A 20,132-nucleotide genomic window follows, 5' to 3' on the forward strand; every position below is an offset into this window, starting at 1 on the left:
TGCTGTCATTTTCATGAAATATGTTCATAAAACATGAACAATTAACCAAAAGTCAGTAAATATGTAAACCTATTTTAAATATTAAACATATTGTATTATTATTGGTTGAGCCCTGAATTATTGCACAGCTTAATGTATACAACGTTATCCAGAGATCAACAAGTCAATCTTTACCAATTTTGCTTTCACTATAGACTGTTCACCCTTATGGCATTAAACTTCTCCATGGGCAGGTGGCGCCACCAGGCCAATTACGAGTCAGCTCTTTGGTGCAATACAATCCCCTCTATTCAAATTCAAGAGTTATGCATATGTTTTGTCTCCTATTGAGCCAGATTCAATGTTAAGCAAAAGAAGTAGTGCACCTTTAAAAATAGCAAACATTGCGCAGAATAAATGCATGAGATGTTCTCAATATGACCACCAGAGGGCACTCAACGGCAGCTTTAAATACATTATTATGACATCCAGTATGCTATGACTGCCAGTAGCAATGACCCTGTTATAAAGGATTACAGCCTAAATAATTAAACATTAGGTGGGAAAAGCATTGGAGGTTGTCTCCACTGGCCGTTCCAAGGCTGCGCACCGTAGAATAAATTATTTTTAGAGTCCCATAAAGCTTATCTAGTATGGTAGAAATGAAGGTAAAAGTGAAATATCTGCATTATGCTTTATGGGCTCTGAGGCAGAACAACCCAGAATACAGAATACCCTATGATGTCTTTGCCTATAACACATTTAACAATTTTGTATGCACTTTAGTCTCTTTTATCTTTTGAGGTAACTTAGTGCCACATAGGTCCATCCATCCATTTTCTACCGGTTGTTCCCTTTTGGGGTCGCGGGTGACTGGAGCCTATCCCAGTGACTTCGGGCCTTAGGCGGGTAATTTCTGGCATTTAGAAATCAATGCTTTTTAGAGATACTGAGCTAAAGAGAAAGACAAATCCCCCTCCTGCAGCACAAAGCTTGCAGTAGATGAGGTGCCTAACTGCCTAATAAGTAAACCCCAAATAAAGTGACAAGCTGCCTCAGTGAACATGGCAGGCAAATGAAGAACTGCCAAACCAAGTCCACATGGCCTCCCCATCAGTTTATGATTGGAATGAAGCCAGCAGCGCTTTGGCCTCCATAAGCCCTCAGGACGTGCTACCCAGTGCACGTGGAGGCATTTCAGGGAGTCAGTGAGCATGGCAGGTCATGTACTCTTTTACACAGAGCTGAGGAGAGCACAGAACAAAGAGAGAAATGTGAACCCGGAATAATAAAGTCTGGAAGACAAGCCCCAATAGGACTATACAATGTTCGGACCCATAGTCTAGGATTATAAAGCATGTACACATCTTAAATGTTTTTCCATTTGTTTTAAATAAGCATTAAGATGCAGTTAATTATGTCTTAGCGCTTGGTAGGACCATACAAAGTCTTCTAAGTAAGCAATTATGTAAATGTTTTGTGCAGAAACGATACTATCATTATATTTTTTTCAGAACATTGCAGGATACTTTAATGAAGTCACTAGCCATAAAAATCCCAATTTAGACAACAGTACGATGGTCCATGGCTACTGACCTGCGAAAACAAATTGGAAGTAATGAGGCAGAAGATTTAAGCACATTAAATTGGGCTGCAGTACGAAAGGGAGAGGTTGTACAGTAACAGCTTAAAATACACTCATGTGCCCATGTTTGCGCAAGGATAAAATGTATTGTATGGATAATATGAACAAACAGCAAAGACGGAAAACAAAATGGGGGCCGTCCCTGGCACAATGTCATATTCCAAGATGATAATACATCCATGATATTACTGTGGTATTTGGAATTATTGTCAAATGCTTGCTCATTTTAGTTTATCTTGTCCGGCAGTTTATGTGTATTGTTACTTTTGTTGTATTTTTTTGAATTTTTTTTTTTATTTTAAGAAACAAAACCTTAAAAAAAAAAAAAAAATAATAATAATAATAATAATAATAATAAAACTGCTCATACAAAACCAAATCAATATCAAATCATTTTCAATTGAACATATTGTAACAGACATGTTTTATTGTCCGTGTGTACAACGTTAGTATTTAATGTACCTTTTAAAACCTTTTAATATCGCAATCATCAGGTAAATATGATTCTCAACATGCACAAGAACATTGAACATATTGCTATTGGTAACGTGTTGAATATTTAAACGTCCATTTCTACCTTAGAAGCTCTGCTGATGGAAAACAGTGAAGATCATTACGTCCCACAATGGCCCCTGGTTGTGACTCGTGAAGGTGATTAAACTTGGATGAGGGCGCCGTGGCAGGTGGCGAGGCCGGGTGCCAATGGTGCCGTCTACTCAGGTGACGAAGTGGAGAGAGCGAAGAACACTAGATCAACAGTCATGGACATATCATATTCACAGTGAAGTTAAGACAAATACAGCTCCAGACGTGACCAAGAAACAGGTAAGATAGTCGTGTTGTTTTTTTATTTGAACTGTTATAAACACACTGTGCCTTATGGACACACAAGACTGTTTTAACACGTGTGCAGTTTAACTTCTATATCGACATTATTCTCTTGGTTTTGGTTGGTTTGTGTGTCAACGAGATTACCATACATGTACTGAGAAAGGCTTTGCTTTCTGAACATTCACTAATGTTTTGAGGGTTCTGTGAAATCATTTTTGGGCAATGTCAGTCAATGTCATGAACAATAGAAGTTAAGCTACAAGATGTGGTTGAGCAGTTGAAAGGTGTTTGAAAAGTAGCACTTAAGAATACACAGCGCACAAGCATAAAGTGTTTATTTTTCTGAAAACGCTGCAACATCAGTCATGCACTTTCTTCATTTAAAAAGACACTTTGTCACTTTACTGGTGGAGAGTAATTTGACATTAAACATATCTATATCCATGGAGACAAGCAGCTCATCATCTTCAGAAGAGTTAGCGCACCTTAAAGTGAATGTTGCATAGTTATTTCATACAGGTCCATTCAGTCGATTATATGAGTCATACTTAACTATACTATTGTTCAAAATAATTAATTAATCTTACTTTTTTGCTCTTGTTCTTGTTCTCTGCTTTACAAGTACATTTACTGTGAAAAAAAATATAGAGCACTAAAGAAGAGTCCTTATCTAGGGACAGGCCTGTCAGCTGCTTCTTCTTCTCCATCCCTCTCACCCTCCTTCCTCTTCTACCTCCCTCCCTCATCTCAATCTCTCCCACACAGTCTCCCCTCTTCTTCTTCTCCCTCCGTCACTCACTTCCTTCCTCCTCTTTCCTCTCACCCTCCTAGTTTTCCTCCATCCTTTCACAAGTCCGCCTTCTTCCACCCTTTCTCACTCCCTTTCCCTCTCCTTTCCTCCCATCCTGTTACTCCCTCCCCCTCAACTCCTTCCTCTTTTCCCTCCCTCTTGTCCATCTCTCCTCTAGTCTCTCCTAATCCTCTCCTTGCCTCACTCTGTCACTGCTCCATCACTGCTTTCCACTTCTCCCGCCCCTCCCTTCTCTCCCTTGTCTCTTCCTTTCCTCCCTCTTTTCCATCTTTCCTAATCCGCCCTGCCTCGTCTCTCCTACTCTTTCCCTCATTCTCTCCATCCCATTTGTCGGCTTCTCATCCCCCTTTAGTCTTCCCTCACTGACTCCTCCAACCGCTCTCTTTAACCCTAACCCCCTTTCTTTCTCCACCCTCTCTCTCTTTTCCCTCCGTCTTTCCTCTTGTCTTTCATCCCTCTCTATTAATCCCCTTACCCTTACTCCATCCCTCTACCCTCTCCTTCCCCCTTTCCCTCCCTTCTTCTTCTCCATCCCCTCTAGTGTGCCCCTCTTTCCCTCACTACCCTTCCTTCTCTCTCTCCTTCCACTTTCCCCACTCCCTCTCTTCTCTCCTTCCTCTTATTCCTCACTCCCTACCTCTTCCTCTCCTCCCCCATCTCTCTCCTACTTCCTCACTTCCACTAACCTTTCTCCCTTTTTCCTCGTTCCTCACCCTCACTCTAACCCCCCCTCTTTTCTCTTCCTCTTCTCTATCCTTCCTGTAGTCTCCCCCTTCCTCCCACTCTCTCTGCTCCTTCCTCTCTTCCTCGTTCTCCTCCTCTGAGCTCTGATCGCTGCAGATGACATGTCACAGTGGTCTGAGGTTACACATGCTCTACTGTAGCTCAATGACACACAGAAACACAGCAAGCTCATCAGCTTACGCTGGAAACAAATTATCTGTTTCGCTTAGACCGATTCACTTACTTCTCTACTGTCGCTCTGTAGGGGGCAGTGTGGTTCTACTATTTTGAAAAATATTAAATCAACACTGTAATACAGGTTCTGAAAGCAGAATTAAATATGAACTTTTACCGAAGAATTTGTTGTTGATGTTGGTGGTGTTGGTGGTGGTGGTGTTGTTGTTGGTGGTGTTGTTGTAGGAAATTCGCTCTCAAATATAGTTTATTTTTTCCATGAACCTTACATACCAGACCATGAAGAGTGTTTTGTATTCTTTGATTACAGGCTAAACAAATTAACCTTTGAGTTTGCCTTGACTTGTTACAGCTCACATTTATGCTGGATGGTTCTCTTGAAACTTGCTTGAGCTGCTGAAACGCAGTGACCTGCATGTTCAATCACAGAAGGATCATTTTTCGCCTTTAAATTCTCATCTCTCTCATTTATTTGGCCATTGTCAGAATTGTCAGTATTTCACACGCCCTCTGTACAATCTGAGGCCGTGTTTTCATCAGAATTGTGACATTATTTTGCAACATTTTCTCCTCCGCACCATCAGGGGATATTTATCTCTGAAACAAGAGTATCGATATTTTTGTAGCTTGTTGAAGATGCAATAAATTACAACATTGACTATGAAAAATGCTGCAAAAGTAAGTGATGAAACTAACACGTATACAGTGCTATTTCTGCACTTTTCAAGTCATTTTTGCAGTTCACTCACGGAATACTTGAACCTCAACTAAAACTACTACTAATTATAATTCTGAGTCATTGTTAAAAGAATAAACTAAGAAATGCCCCAATTAATGTCTCTTTTGCTTACCTTTACTTGTGGATATTATAATGGAGAGTATTGTTAAATTAATTGATGTGTTGTTGGTGTTTTTCAGATCACTTCAGAGGAACAAAATGGATTCCTACCAAAGAGAATCTACTCGAAGACTAAGAAGAAACAGCAGAACTCTTCAGGACATTATTCACAAGGGGATTCATGAAGCTGGTCGAGATACTCCTGTAAATATAGTTTTACTTTAATGTGGAATTTTAATTACAACTTTCCTGTCTTTTACAATAAGCAGAAGAAAGGACCATGGCGCTCCTATTACACAGTTTTTTCCTTAATAGATGCCTTTATGTTTGTTACAGATTCCTGTCAAGGCCAGCAGAGATCCCAGAATGATACACTCTGTTGCTAGTTTGATCCGAGCAAAGAGCAAACTGCTTCTGTTGGAGAGCCCTGACACTGTGGAGATCTACAAAGTCAGTACTAACACTAACTGAATCAGAAAAAAGACTTCCAGTATGTACCAACTGTCATATTTGTGATCCATATGATGTGCCAAAAACAGAGACATGGTTCATCAACACTGAGAGTTCTTATCATCTTCTATTCAAATGACCTTGTTGATTAATGTAGTATTTAAAAGTATAATACAAATGATATGTACCGAATGCAATTACATTTGGTATTCATCAGATACAATCTTCTATGCAAATTACCTTGCCAACTGTTGTTGCCCTGAGTGGGTCCAGCTCCTCTGTCCGTCTCCTTCACTGTGGAACACTGTTTTTTCTGGCCGAGAAGAAGGGTCTAAGGACAGAGGAGCTTGGGACATTTGTCTAGGACACAGGATGCTGGGACATTGCCAAGTCCCTATGAACATTTTTAATCTGTTTTTCACGGTCGCCCTCCGAGGCAACTGCTGTTTGTGTTACAAAAATATATTGAATTGAACTGTTATTGCGCATGTATGCAGAAAACCCTGCATTATTACAAATATTCCAACTCTTTTGTATCCAAATGTTGTAAATTGACAGCTAGATGATCCACCACCTGGTTCTCGCCCAGTGAAAGATGGCGTCTACCTGCCCACCATAGCTACCAAGTCCTCCAGTCTGACGTCGCTCAGGGGCTTAGGGTTAGGCCTTTTGAGCCAATCCTGTCCATACCTGTACGACAAACGCAGGGGCTCCTTCTCCTCTGTTACGTCTCAAAGGAATGGAAATCCAAATGGAAAACAGGTAAAGAACAAAACAAAACGTTGCAAGAGGCATTTGGTATATTTTATATTTATAGTATTTATTTCCATAGAGTACATTGAAGACTCGAAGAGAGGCCAAGAAATCGAATGTGACAGTTTCAATGACGTACCTAGGACAAGGTCGCCGGCGGTCAGAGGTTGAACTTGCTCAGGATGAACTCAAAGTCCTGCAGCAGGTCAATGGAGGGGAAAACATCTGTGTCTTTAAGGGCATGGTGACTCCAAGGGGTACGGGACCTAAATGTAACATTTAATCATTTAAATAAAGTTTGTTTAGTGATTATTGTTAAAGAAAATTAAAAACGTGAACACACATACAATAACGATAATGATCACTATGTGAACTATCCACACATCCAGGTGCATTATGGTCTACTTGGACTACATCCTTGAACCAAATCCAAATAAATGCTACAAAAACCACAAAGCCCTACACAATAAGTAATAAACGAAATAAATTACTAAATGACTGAGTAAAGTAACTATATCAAAACTAAATATCTTCTGCCAAACTACTACACTTTGTAACAATTTGAAAAAGCTCAGAGGACACATTAGGGCGTGACATGGTGTATTTCTCAACATAAGGACTATTATTAAACATATACTCCCTGTATTAGGCCTAATTACTTATGTGGACCCAAAGCAGCTTTAATGAGGATGAACACAATTACTTTAACCAAAGGGACAGTTGCTGCAGAACATAAAGCGTCACATAGTCCGGTCAACAGCCAAGTTATGTTTCAACAAGCTCATAAGGCTGTAAGATTAATCATAACAAAATTGCAATTAGAATACAATTAGCAAATCCCAAATGCTCTAATTATTAAGAGAAATATAGTGTTAATTTTTTTTTTTAAAGGTATGCTGCTTGTTTTACTTTAGCAGTTCCGATTTCAGTCTTCTTCTCTTCTTCTTTAGCTGTATTGCTCCTGGAGGATGGCCTTAAAGGTGCACTATGTAACTTTTCTGGTGGAGGATCTGCTGCCTTCTTGTCTCCATGGATAAGTTACGTCTTTGCCCTGAATGTTCCACTGTATGGCATCAAACCTGTCTATCTCCATGGGACAAAGCAGTTGAAGCGCTCTTCACTTCAGAAAAGTTACACAGTGCACCTTTAAAATGGGCACTGTGAACTATTATTTTAAAATGTAAAGTTCAGCAAATACATTCAAGATGCTCTGTGGTTTCTGTCTAGAGTTTTCTCCACACTGCATAACCCACTGGATATGTTATGTTATTTATTTATGTCTTTTAAGTTGTATTGGCCGGAGATAATCTATTTTCCAGCCTGCTCACATACCCGTCCAAGAAAAATTGCCTTGAACATATGCAGCAAAAAAACACTTGCCTGATCTCTGTGGTATTTCAAACGCAACAAACCATGCAGTATTTCTGTGGTATATTTCAGAACAGTTCCAGTTTATTTCCCAGAGACACAGAGGTTACCCATTCAGCGCCACCTTCTTCGTTAATGGGCTCATGGTGGCGAGAATCAGCTCCTGTTGTGAGTACCGCTACAACCCGGGCTTTCAGCAGGGCAAGAAAAGCTGCTTCAAACTGGCCTGGCTCGCGGGTGGAGTTCCTTGTTATAGGTCAGACTCAACTCCACTAACACCATTTTCTGTCTTTCAGGAGCATTTATGTGTTTTAAACCATTTCAGAAGGTTTCTACCCTCATAATTTGCTTATTCAGAGCTGCGTTTGGAGAGATTCGTTAATGCTTTAGTAATGCTGTTGTGGTCCTGCACAGTGCTCAGAACATCTCTGTATTCACCTACCCCCTGTCCCCGCCTATAATGCTCAGTTTTTACTTTCTTGAGATTCTTGAGACATTTTTGGGCTCTGGATTATACAAACATTTTCAATGTTCTTACTTTTTATTGTGTAACCTGAATAGGATCTCAATAGTACAATGTAAAAACTACATGAAGTTATTTTAATTCAATAAACCTAAACATCTCTGGTCCGTCCCTGCATGTCCCACAAACATTAACATAACTTGTCCCACTTTTACTACTTTTTGAGGTGGTCACCCTAACCTCACATCAAGACTCCAGCAAAATATTACACATTTTGTTCTCCTGAAAACCGCTTCATGTCAGTGGTAGGAAGAAAGACCCACCTCTCCACTTCAATAGTTGCCAGGAAAAGTATATATTGCATGACATAGGGGAAAAGTGTTTGAGGTGTGAGCTGTCAGCCTGTCGCACTGAAAACTGATATTTCATGTTTTTCAGATGTACAAGCCTTCGAAACAAATATAGCTCCTGCCAGCAGCTGAGCAATGGTACAAAAGAAAACGTCATTTTCACACCAGAGCAGAGCCTTGGCCGCGTTACAAAAGCTGGAAATGAGGGTCTCGTTTTTCCAGTACTTCCCAAAGCTCATTCATCAGCAGTTTCTGGTAGGTCTAACTTTTAACACAACCCCTGTTCCAAAAACATGTGTGTGTGGAGTAAAAGTGTACATTTAACTCATAATAATACAACACATTACAACATTTAGACACACTGTAATTAAAAGCAATTCAACTTACAATAAACCTCTGTAAGTATAGCACAAATATTCTATACTATTTGTTGTAGAAGTTTTCAGCTTGTCCAAGAAAGGGATAAAGTAAAAGGCTGGAGACAATACACCATCACGGGGGACATAGCATGATCTTTGAGTTTTTAAGCCCCATGACTATGCTTCCAGAGGAGGAGGTTTAAATAATGTAAAGAGAATATTGAGGCCAGTACAGCTCCAGTTAGACAGCAGTATGTCAGAATATTAAAATGTGGCTCCTTTGAGGCAATGTTAAACTGAAAAATGCGAGGACAGTATAAGTTATCTAAATTATCTTACACTACTGAATTGAATTATTTAAGTGGAACTCATTAAACTTTTCTGGTGGTGGGGTCAGCCATCTGCTTTTCTATACGGAAACGTTAATGATATGCTTGGAATGTTGGGAATTAAACAGATCTTGCTATTATTCAATTATAGGTATTTTTGTTGTTCATAAACCTTAAAAATCATGCATTCTTACGGTGAGAGGGGTCACCTCCCCACAGCTCTGACCTGTAACTCGCCCTGGTAGCATCTCATACTTCTCTCCATGGGGACAGATAAGTTTAATGCCATACAGTGGAACAGTCCAGACAGTTTGTTATTTGTTGCATTTCCACAAATAGTTCAGGGTAATGAATACATGAATTGCAGATTGAATGAAAACATTGTAGCCTTGTCTTGCAACAAACACAAAACAAATCTCAAATAAAGTTAAAGGTGAAATAGTGTCTGTCTCCCCGTTAGGTGATGTCGAATCCTGCCCATCATCACCACTTTTCATCCCAGCAAAACCAGAAAAGAAAGCAGTCAGGCAGACCAGAAAGCACAACAAAAACAGCAATGGCAATGCATCCACAGACAATGAGGAGCAAACCGTGACTGAATCCAATAAGGCTACAGAGAAGAAGCGTCGCAAAGGTCACTCCAATCGGAAACGCAGCAAAGACATCACCACTGTTACTAATAAGAGAGAGGACACGAGGCCGGGCAGTGAGGGATCTGAGGCGTTACACTGGGAAGAGCACGTGGCGTCCGCTGGACCCGAGACAAAACAACAAAGTGGGCCAAAGGAGAAAAGTTATGTCCAACCAACAAACACTATACAACCTACACCGCCACAGCAAACAATGGAAAATGGACCGCAGCTGAAAAAAATGCAAGAAGCTCCGCCACACAAACCACACGAGCCACTGCAGCCCCAAATGTCAATGCAACAAAACAACTCCAGAAAAAGTGATGGTGAGAATAGTACATTTTCAAAAGAACACAGTATTAGAAGTTCAGTTACACCATTACTCAAGTAAAAGTCAAAGTGCAGTTGGTTTTATTACTTACCTGAGGCAAGAGGTGATACATACATACAATACATTAGCTTTAAAGATACACTATGTTACTTTTCTGGTTTTCCGCTTGTCTTATTGCTGTTAACATTGCTCAAGCCAAATCACTGTTGTTTTTGTAACTGATTGTAAATGTTACTTCGATCGTTACATAGCGCAGCTTTGAAGTAACATTTACAGTAAGTCAGTCAACAGTTTTGTTTTGAGTAACATTAGTTGCTATAACATCTCTGGAGATTAACAAAAGTAACATATAGTGCATCTTTGAAACAAGTGTAGCAATGTATATTTGTTAAATTTGACAAACTTCTGTCTTTCCAGGTGATGAAATAAACATGTGCCAGTTAATTTTAGAGTTGATATATAAATCACTAGATGTAAATGTTGCTATAGTTTATTTTTTGTATTATTTTTTTAAATCAGCTTGTGTTTGTGTCTTCCATTTATCCCAGTTAATGGCATCCCAGGTTGTTGTGTGCTTGGAGTAAAGTTTTTAATTACAATTATGAATTACAATGATAACATGACACCTTTGTTACAACCTTTGTTTAAGAAAAAATACAATCAAAGGACATTCCTCTGCTTAGGAAAGAAGACCTTTTAATAGCCAACATTTTGATTGCAAACAAGAAAGGTAAACATATGTCCATTCTGAAGTTTCCCCACAGGTTGAGGAAGCACTGACTGAGCAGAAGACTGAGAAGCAGGAGGAACACAGATCAAATGAGAAAAACAGAGTCGGAGAAAGACAGAGAGACTTTTATGAAGAATGTGTGGAAATGAGCGCTGCTCTGGAGCACGGCCCAAGCAAACACTGGTTCAAGGCAAACAGTGAGTAAAGAAACTCTGGTACAGCAGAGACAGACTGAAATCCCCCGCAGTATTGCAACTGATTTACATAATATACTTAAGACGCTGGAGTTATGTATTAAACAATGTCAGCTTGGGGGAAGATGGATAACCTGTCAGAGGGTAGGCATACATTACTCATAAAGTCTGAGACCCCAACTAAATATTATTATTCATATTTGGTAGAGATTCGTATTTGGCGCATCTCATTTTTTCTTCTTGTGTTTAAGTCTTGGAGAGATGCCGGCTTCAAAAAAAGCTGTCGTCAGGTCCCAAAAGCCCCGGTTCAGACGTGGAGTTGAGTGCAGAGAGTGAATCAGTGCAGCCCGAGGAGGAGCCGGAGGAGCCAGAAGAGGAAGAGGAGGAAGAGCCTGTCCCAGAACAAGATCTGGAGGCTCAGGTGTGCGCACATAATAGTCTGAATACCATGTACTGTAGCCTTTTGCTTTTATAGAAGAGTAAAAAATAAAGTAAACACATAATTAGCTAACTTTTTTCTGTTAAGGACACAAGATGTCACTACTAGGAGCAATTCAGTCGCAATGAAATAAAAAAAGGTTCTAAGCTAGTTGAGTTAACGGTGAAACAGGAATGACTTAATACATGCCTATTTAATACTGTATTAGTACTGTAGACCAAAGTAACACATGTGAATGCAGTTACAATGCCTTACAAGCGCACAATATACCTCAGGCTTGTCTGTGCCTTTGACTTGATCTGCTGTTGTCAAATGATGCTTCAGTGTTATCTGGAATAGCCAGGCATTTGGCTGTCATGAGCAATAGGGTGAAAGACGCTTCTTGCAGAGGCAGAAAAATGCTTCAAGGTCCAGCAGAGTGACACAGTGGACGTGGCCATCCGCCAGACCATGTGTCTCCCTGGACACCCAGCCTGTCTCAATGTTTAAACAACCTCCACCTGCTGCTCTCATGCCAGCTCTGGGCTCTGGATAAATATTAGGCCTCTAACAGCTTCTGCTAATGCAGCGTGCATGTAAATCTCAGGGTTATAGAACATGTTTCTTCTTCTGCAATTGTGATCACTTATCTGGGGTGAAACTAGCTATGCAGATGGACATGTTGTTTAGATTATGATTATTAAGTGACAGGTGTTCATGAGTCCAACGGCAGAGGGGAATAAACCGTTCTTGTGGCGGGAGGTATAATACGATACGTGTATCGATTCTGAGTCACAGTATCCATATTTTTTTTTTATTTTAAAAAACGACTTTTTGTGCTGCGCTCTTCTCGGCCGAGGTGAGAAGGAGCTGTGGACCTGATCAGGAGCTGATCTGTGCTGATCATATACATATATATATATATATATATATATATATACATATATATATATATATATATACATATATATATATATATATATATATATATATATACATATATATATATATATATGTGTGTGTGTGTATATGTCATATATATATGTATATGTCATATACATATACATATATAATATATATATATATATATATATATATATATATATATATATATATATATATATATATATATATGTATATACAGAGATAGATGGATAGAGATAGATAGATGGACTAATACCTTTCCCTAATCGAATCAGCACTTTTGCTCTAGCTTTTAGCTTTCAAAACTACTTTTAAGTTTCTGCTCAAACCCAAACCACTCCCCAAAATGACAGCTTTGCAGTGACTGCTCCATTATTTTGAGTGGGTTTTAATTGTAGGTGGAGGCCATGATTACAGTGCTGAAGATGTGTGATGCTGTGGAGCAGCTGGTGCTGAGGAACACTGCCCTGACTGATGACCTTCTGCTGAGCCTGGCTGGAGCTCTGAAGAGCAGTCCCTCTGCAGTCACGCTGCTCAACCTCAACCTCAACCTCATTGGGCCATTCGGAGCACACATCCTCCTGGAGGTTATGAGGGTCAAGCCCCAAATCAAAGCCTTACAGTGAGTCTACCATTTGTTTGTGGAGTGCATTGATACATACCTTTCAAAACGTCTAATTAGATGTTTATTTGGCAATATGTAGCCTTGAAAAAAAAAAGGAACTGTATAATAACTGCTCACAATTTCCCTAAATAATCAACAAGAAAAACAAATGATGCAATGAAATAAAGCATAAGTATTATAATGTTAAACCTTTAGTGTGGGACATGCATTGGTTCTTTTCTGTCTCCATTTAAAGACATTCATATATGAATGTCTTTATAATAATATAATATATATGTTTTTTAATGTTTGAATTCAACTTAGTGCTTAGATAGTACACTTTAATATTTTCTTTTTCCTCAGCTTGTTTGGGAACAGATTTCGTGACCATGGGCTGCAGACTTTACTGAATGGTGTCGTTGAGCTGCAGGAGCAAACAGCTTCGACCGCTGCTGCCATCCAACAGGCCCTGCTCTTACCCCCGGAGCACGAGACCTTTCTGCAGCAGGCCATGGCTGCTCTGCCCTGTGACTGGAGCTCTTTTACGGTCTTTGCACTTGTTGAACTGGACATTGGAGGAAATGGCTTGGGCAGTGAAGGGGTAAAACTGTTAGCATCTTACATGAGGCATCACTCATACTTGCAGTACTTAGGGCTGGCACAGACTAGTGGAGCCGACCTGGCTGCGTGGAAGGAACTATTTGAGAGCCTCAAAGAAAACATGTTTCTGACTCAAATAATTTTAGATGAGAACAACTTGGGAGACCCTGGAGTGAGATTGCTGGCTGAAGTGCTCACAGTTAACATGAACCTACAAAAAGTGGATCTGGATGGAAACGGCATCAGTGACGTGGGAGGAAATGACATCATGGGGGCGCTGCTGTGCAGAACACAGCTCCCTCTGAGGCACCTGAGCCTCCAGGACAACAACATCAGCACAGGACTCATGAGCCGGATACAGGAGCAAGTCAGATGTGCGTGAAACATGTGAGAAGTGTGGAATGTCTCAGCCAACCACCACAATCTGTGACTGTAACCCAATAAAGCAAACTGTGAGAGGCATCATAAAAGCTTGTGTTTGCATTTGGGGTTTGGGGAAGAAAAACATGACACATTTGACCTGTTAAACATACACAGAGGTCCTGTATTCATAAAACTGGGTGGGCTGCTAACATGTGCTGCATCTGAGTTTAGTCCTGGGTAACATAACATATTTTCACCATCTTTTCCCTCTCCTCTCCTGCTAGATTCTATAATTCCACATAATGCTACTTTGCAATTTTAGCAAAAGACTGTGTGCCATTTATTGACTCTCTCAGTGTCTTTGCACTCTTATCCACTCGATTAAAGATGTTGTAACTATTTGCAGGATTTCCTTTCTCTTCAAGCTAATTCCTATCACCTATCGAGCTTACTGCTGTTTGCGCTGTAGCAGTTTACCAAATATAGAGTAAAACTCTGGGTCATTTTTTTTCTTCATATCAAGCTTCCATCAACAGACAGTTTTTGATCAAAGCTTGTTAAATGTAATTATCTCTTCTGTTCGAGGCTGTGAGTACAATTCTACTGAAACCACCAGTCCACATCCTCAGGTTGAGAGACAAATGAGGTGCAACTGGATATTATCTGTTGACGTCATCATGTTTGCCACTATCATATACTCTAAGCTACACACAGTATACTTTTCAGTTCTCTAAACTTTTCTATTTTGAAATTTATATAAGTATATATTGCACCATCAAGCCTTCATGGCAGAGCAAAAACAAAAGCCACAGTGTAATTTAGCCAGCAGTATTGACACGACATCCCCGCATTCATAAAACTCAGATCAGTGACCCCATTGTCTGTACAGCTAGTGTTATTTTACCTGGACTGAAACAAATCTCATGGTGTTACAAGGTTCTTTCAACTCTTCATCCAGAAACAAGACCTTCAATCACAGGAGCTCAAATTGGAAGGAATTTAAAGTTCATTTTTCAGGTATTCTGAGGTTGCTGTATTAGATCACGGGCTCTCGTTCACAGAGCTGCATTTTGTATTGTATGCTGCTGGACCATAACTTATTAATGCTGTGAAAAAGTATTTTATATTTTGAACACAAGAAGTCCCTGCAGAAGTAATGGAGGGTCAGCCAGAGGGAAGAACTATACTATAATCGTAACTATTAAAAATTGATCAATAGTAATAACAGATTAAGTGAACTATATAGACTCTATAACACATGTAAATTATTTTTAGAACAAAGACAGCAACCATATCATTATTCCCATGTTAAAAAAGAATAAATATTTGCAGATTTTCATCAATAAATACCTATACCTCAAGAATTAAAATCAGTGCATAATTTGTGTACATATTAAGCCTATGTTTTAATGTTATTATTATTTTTTTATCTGATAACTTATTGTTATGACTTATTCATTGTTCATTGTTTTGTTGTTGTGTGTTGCATCGAATCACCAAGACCAGTTCCTATGTTTGTGAATTGTGTTCATTGACGATGGCAATACACTTTTTCTGATTCTGATTCTGGTCAACCGACGGATCCACTGACTCTGAGAAGAGGGGTCAGGCAGGGCTGTGCCTGGTCTCCCCTCCTGTTTGCTGATCAATCTTTTACTGTAAGTGATGTTGGTTTTCAGTTCCTGAAGCTCTGTAACTCTGAACTTTGTTTTAACTGAATCTGAGAACAAATAGCAATAACATTCACCTAAACATGACAAGCGCTCATATGAATCTTTGTGTCACCATTGTAACTGTAACTCATTATTTCCAGTAAAAAAAAACTAAATTAAGAATATTCATCTTGTATTTCTCTGACATGTTTAGTCTTCAAAACCTGTTAAGGTAATTACATAATATATTATCTAAACCAAGAAAATCATGTTTCCTGCACTTTGGAGGACTTGTGGCTATAAAATAGAATGATTAATGATTCAACCAGCAAATGTTTGTGTACAAGTACTTTTAGGTTTACTTGAAAACCAAGTTGGTGTGGTTTGTTTACAGAAATCAGAGGGTTGGGGAACGCAAATTACTTTTTTGGCTTTAATCACTACTTTCCACTGGATTGTAACCAAAAGATGATTCCGTAGGCTTTACTTCAGCCCAATTAAGTCATTTTATAACATTTTATAACTTTAGGCTTGTCAGAAAGAAATATGAAGTTTAATGGAAAGAGATGAATGAAGAAAATGTTGGCTGAGAGTGACAGATCTACACTCAGATAGTAATACTTATACAATGTTTAATGCATTCATTTTGACTGATTGAATATCACTCCCAGTATGGACGGAGAGTTACTTTGTGGCGTTTGCAGTTCTCCTTGTGTTTGAGTGGGTTGCCTCAGGCATTGTCGTCTCCCCCATCATTGTTCAACCTAAAACACACAGAAAAGTTGAAGTTGGGTTCTCAGTGTGATTATAATGATGGGATCAATTTGTCTATGAAGAGCATTAAATTATATCTTAATTCCAACCTTACTCTCTGTAGTGCCACAATCATTGTCTCTTGCATTAACTACAAAAGTTAGAGAATCATTGTGTTTGACTTATGTATTTCATGTAGGGATATGAAACATATCGTAACACTTCTGGGAACATGATGCCAAATTGAACAAGCCAGGTAGTCAATATTCTCCTTCACAGAGCGGCATGTTCGCCGCTTGTATTATTACGATTTGTGACAGAATAGTTAAGATGGTAAATACAAAGTTTGAAATTTGAACAAAAGCCTAGGCTGCTGTTTGACATTTGGCAGAAAAAGCAGCATCTCAATATGGATTATTCATCTGTGGTTTGATCCTCTACTCAAATGTCACTACAACAATGCTTCAAACTTGGCAGCCGTGTCTGTCTCTTCTGCAGTGCTGTAGGCTGAACTGGCAATGATTACTACATGTGGCCCTCTGAATGTCTGACGGATTTGTGGTTAAATTACAATAGGATTTATTTTGTTTATTATTGCGGTAAATCACACATCAAAGTTAATTCAGAAGGTCCATAAACAGCATAATAACAGGCCGAGTTTGATGCTATAATAGCACAAAAGCCAATAAATAAAGAGAACATAAACAGTATTTACTCAACTTAAACCTGGCGCACTTAATTTAAATGTTTTATGTAAATCTTTCTAAATCATTTCTGGCTCAAGCAAATCAATTGGCAGAACCAATCGATGCATGTATTCACATGCATCGATTTATTAAGCCACTAGCACAACTTAAGCTTTTTCACACACAACAAACCCATAGAAGTTAAGCAGGATGACATCCCTAAACAGGCAATCAACTCTCATGCTTAAGTGTATTAGTGACTCACATGGCTCTTTCTTATAAGTTCTTATAAACAATATTTAGAATAAGACAGCATGTGGAGGTCTGACTTCTCCACAACATTCTATTCAATATGGCACTGAATGGCCCAATATCTGCGCTGACAGCTAATGTGTGGGTGTATCCCTGGTATTGATAAAGCATGTTGCCTCCAATTTCCTGTGGTCCTAATATCTATTTTAATGTCAGAGTTTAAACCAGATGCTTTTATTATTAACATCTACTGATCTGGAGTGAAAACAGCCCCATTGTTCCCCACTCGCCTGTCAATGGTTACTGCTTGGCTCAGACGACAGATGTGAGTGATGAGTGTACTAAGAAAACTAAAAGAAAATACTTTGCCGTACTGTCACACTTAATCTGTCAATGGCTAAACAGTTATTTTTCCACTACAGATTTCAACAAAGAAATACATTTTTAATATCAACCAACAGCTCTCGGTTAATGTGTTTTTTTCCCCTTTGAGCATGAATTGTAAATGAGAGCAGAAGAGACCACAAACCCCTACTTTATATGTCCCATGGAACCATCTTACATAACAATTACATAACGTCCCGCTGGCTATGACACTGAAATAATAAATCCTAAAGATTGCATGCTCTTTTGTGAGGGTATTATTAAATATTCAGCCAGCAATGTCAACGTTAAGAGCATTGCATTTATATGGAAACTGTCAGAGAGGCTTGGCAAAATGTCCCACTGTGACCATTTGCATCAACTTGCTACAACTTCACTCACAAATTGGACAAATTATCTTCTTTAGTAGATACTTTGTGTGTGATATTGTCTTAATTGAAATAGCATTTACCCCTGAACTAGAAGTATAAGTTGAGGTGTGGGTAAAGGGCTCATATTTTTATAAATGAAGCAGAGGAAGGGTCTCAAGTGTGTTTAACGCAGGATTAATACATTTCCAGTTGTTTTTACAGTCTTTTGAAAATGTTTTAGCTTATATGGGCTTTATCAGATAAAAAAGCAAGGATGGAACAGGGATGAGAAGTGAGAGACATTTAGCTGACAATTGTCAAAATCAGTGATTTCAACTCGTGATGATGTTTGGAGAGTTGCCCATTAAACATTTATGCTCCAAGTCCAACTATAAGGCTATAACAGCACTGCACACATGCATATCGAGATGAGTTTAAATTAATTAAATTGATCTGAAGTAAACAAAATAAAGACATCCACTAAATAAAACTAAAATTACGGCACAACAAATGTTCAAGTCTGTCAAAGGTTACTTGACCAGCCAATCCCTCCCACATCGTGTTCAATGCCTCACGGTTTTGTAAAGAAGTCTGTCAAAACGTGTTGGGAATGAAAGAAAGAAAGTTTATTTATTTTTTTCATTTTTCGAATGTCAGTTATAATTGTTGCAGTTTGAGTCATCCATTTTTGTGTAATAGTCTTCTTCCCTGCCGCCATGAGTATGCGCTAAAGGTATCCATTTATGGTGTCCATGGCAGGAGTTTTGAAGCAAAAACACTAGATTACTGCTTATTCCAAGCCACTTTTTGATTTGTTAATGTGGTACGAAAAACTTTACACAGCTTTATCTCCTTATTTTGAGCAATATTTTCTTGTAACCAGTCAGAAATGTCTTGAAATCAGTGAAACATCAGTGAAAGAGTCCTTGCAGTTTTGATTTTTATCCCTTTTTCCTGTGTGATAACCAACACTCGCCGACAACACAACAAGCGGCCAGCAGGGTTTAACTGAGCCTCTTCATCTTGCTTTGACCACCTTGGCATCTCCCTAAAGATCCCGTTGGCAGGACAGCGCGCAGTGAAACCCAACACCACACGCAGCAGATTCCCCCAAAACCAGGAGGACATTGGCCTTTTTGTCCCTGAAATGAAATTGCTGTAACAAAAGCTCACATCCGACGCAGCTCGGACAGGTAACAAGGGAGAGTGTTCTTAGGTGGCAGGTTCTCTTCCGCCCCAAACTCTCTGTGAGGGGGCTCTGAGCAGGGACAAGAGGGGATCTGGTTGCAAACGGCTGAATTGGCGCTCTGTGCTGCTGGTCTTCCCCTGAACACTGTCATAGTCTCTCTGGCAGCAGGCATTTGACAGCACACAGAGCCATACTGGACCCAGTGTAGTTCTGGTCTGAGGATGGACGTGGACATCACATAAAGATGGGAATGGTCGAGAGTCTGTGCTGCATTGTAAATAACAGACAGATGTTGGCGTTCTGTGTGTGGGATGATATACCTTTGTTTAATTATTATACAACACGTAGGAGGTGTATTTTGCATTTATTTCAGAATCAGAATTTTTATTGCCATTGTCCTTGAAGAAAGTTCGCAAACATAAGAACTTGTTTCGGAGTTCAGCTGCAACATAAAACAATGAATACTGAAATAATAATAGCCATATAGTCTATAAAATCAAATAAGGCATGCATAAATTAAGAATTCACTAATATAATAGATTCAAAAAATAACTTGGTCTCAGTATATACACTTACATTTTCAGATGGTCAGAAATAGTGCAGAAAATGAACAGTGTGTTAATAATATTGGTTGATGAATACTATTCTCTTTTAACTTATTCAAACACACATCGCTTCCCACTATTTATATTCCCTCATGTATTCCCCTTTATTCACAAGCATCACGACAGGTCAATTTGCCTAGAACTAAACGTACCAAAGAGGAATGAATGAAGAGGAATATCCAAAAGACGTCATTTTCACGGTTAACGCACAGACTTGTGTAAACTGAGGGCGAGGAAAAGAAGTGCTGCGCTTCTCTGTAAGTCTGCTCTCTCCAACCACAATAAACTTTTTTTTAAAGAAGTCGACACACACACACAGACACACACACACGTCTTCATTGGTCTTACTCACGCACACACTCTGCGCCCGCCGC

General features: G+C 39.2%; 1 protein-coding gene across 1 annotated transcript; it reads left to right on the forward strand.

The window, feature by feature from the left end:
• Positions 1-5,105: 5,105 nt before the first annotated feature.
• LOC140347552 (uncharacterized) lies at positions 5,106-14,270 on the forward strand. The gene is made up of 11 exons (XM_072434044.1): positions 5,106-5,226; positions 5,359-5,472; positions 6,031-6,234; positions 6,305-6,482; positions 7,666-7,849; positions 8,495-8,661; positions 9,555-10,049; positions 10,808-10,981; positions 11,230-11,399; positions 12,719-12,942; positions 13,288-14,270. Exons 1-11 carry the CDS (start codon positions 5,122-5,124, stop codon positions 13,904-13,906), a joined length of 2,634 nt encoding a protein of 877 aa, XP_072290145.1. The 5' UTR covers positions 5,106-5,121; the 3' UTR covers positions 13,907-14,270.
• The last annotated feature ends 5,862 nt before the right edge of the window (positions 14,271-20,132 follow it).

Source organism: Eucyclogobius newberryi, unplaced genomic scaffold (genome assembly GCF_026437365.1).
Source record: "Eucyclogobius newberryi isolate DKJ021-1_F unplaced genomic scaffold, fEucNew1.0.hap1 SCAF_6, whole genome shotgun sequence".
In the NCBI taxonomy this organism is placed as follows: Eukaryota; Metazoa; Chordata; class Actinopteri; order Gobiiformes; family Gobiidae; genus Eucyclogobius; species Eucyclogobius newberryi.

Excerpts from the sequence above, each read along its gene's own strand:
- LOC140347552 (XM_072434044.1), top strand. The coding sequence starts at position 5,122 with ATGGATTCCTACCAAAGAGAATCTACTCGAAGACTAAGAAGAAACAGC. Across the intron at positions 5,227-5,358 it reads AAGCTGGTCGAGATACTCCT|ATTCCTGTCAAGGCCAGCAG; the intron begins GTAAATATAGTT and ends TGTTTGTTACAG. Across the intron at positions 6,483-7,665 it reads GGGCATGGTGACTCCAAGGG|AACAGTTCCAGTTTATTTCC; the intron begins GTACGGGACCTA and ends GGTATATTTCAG.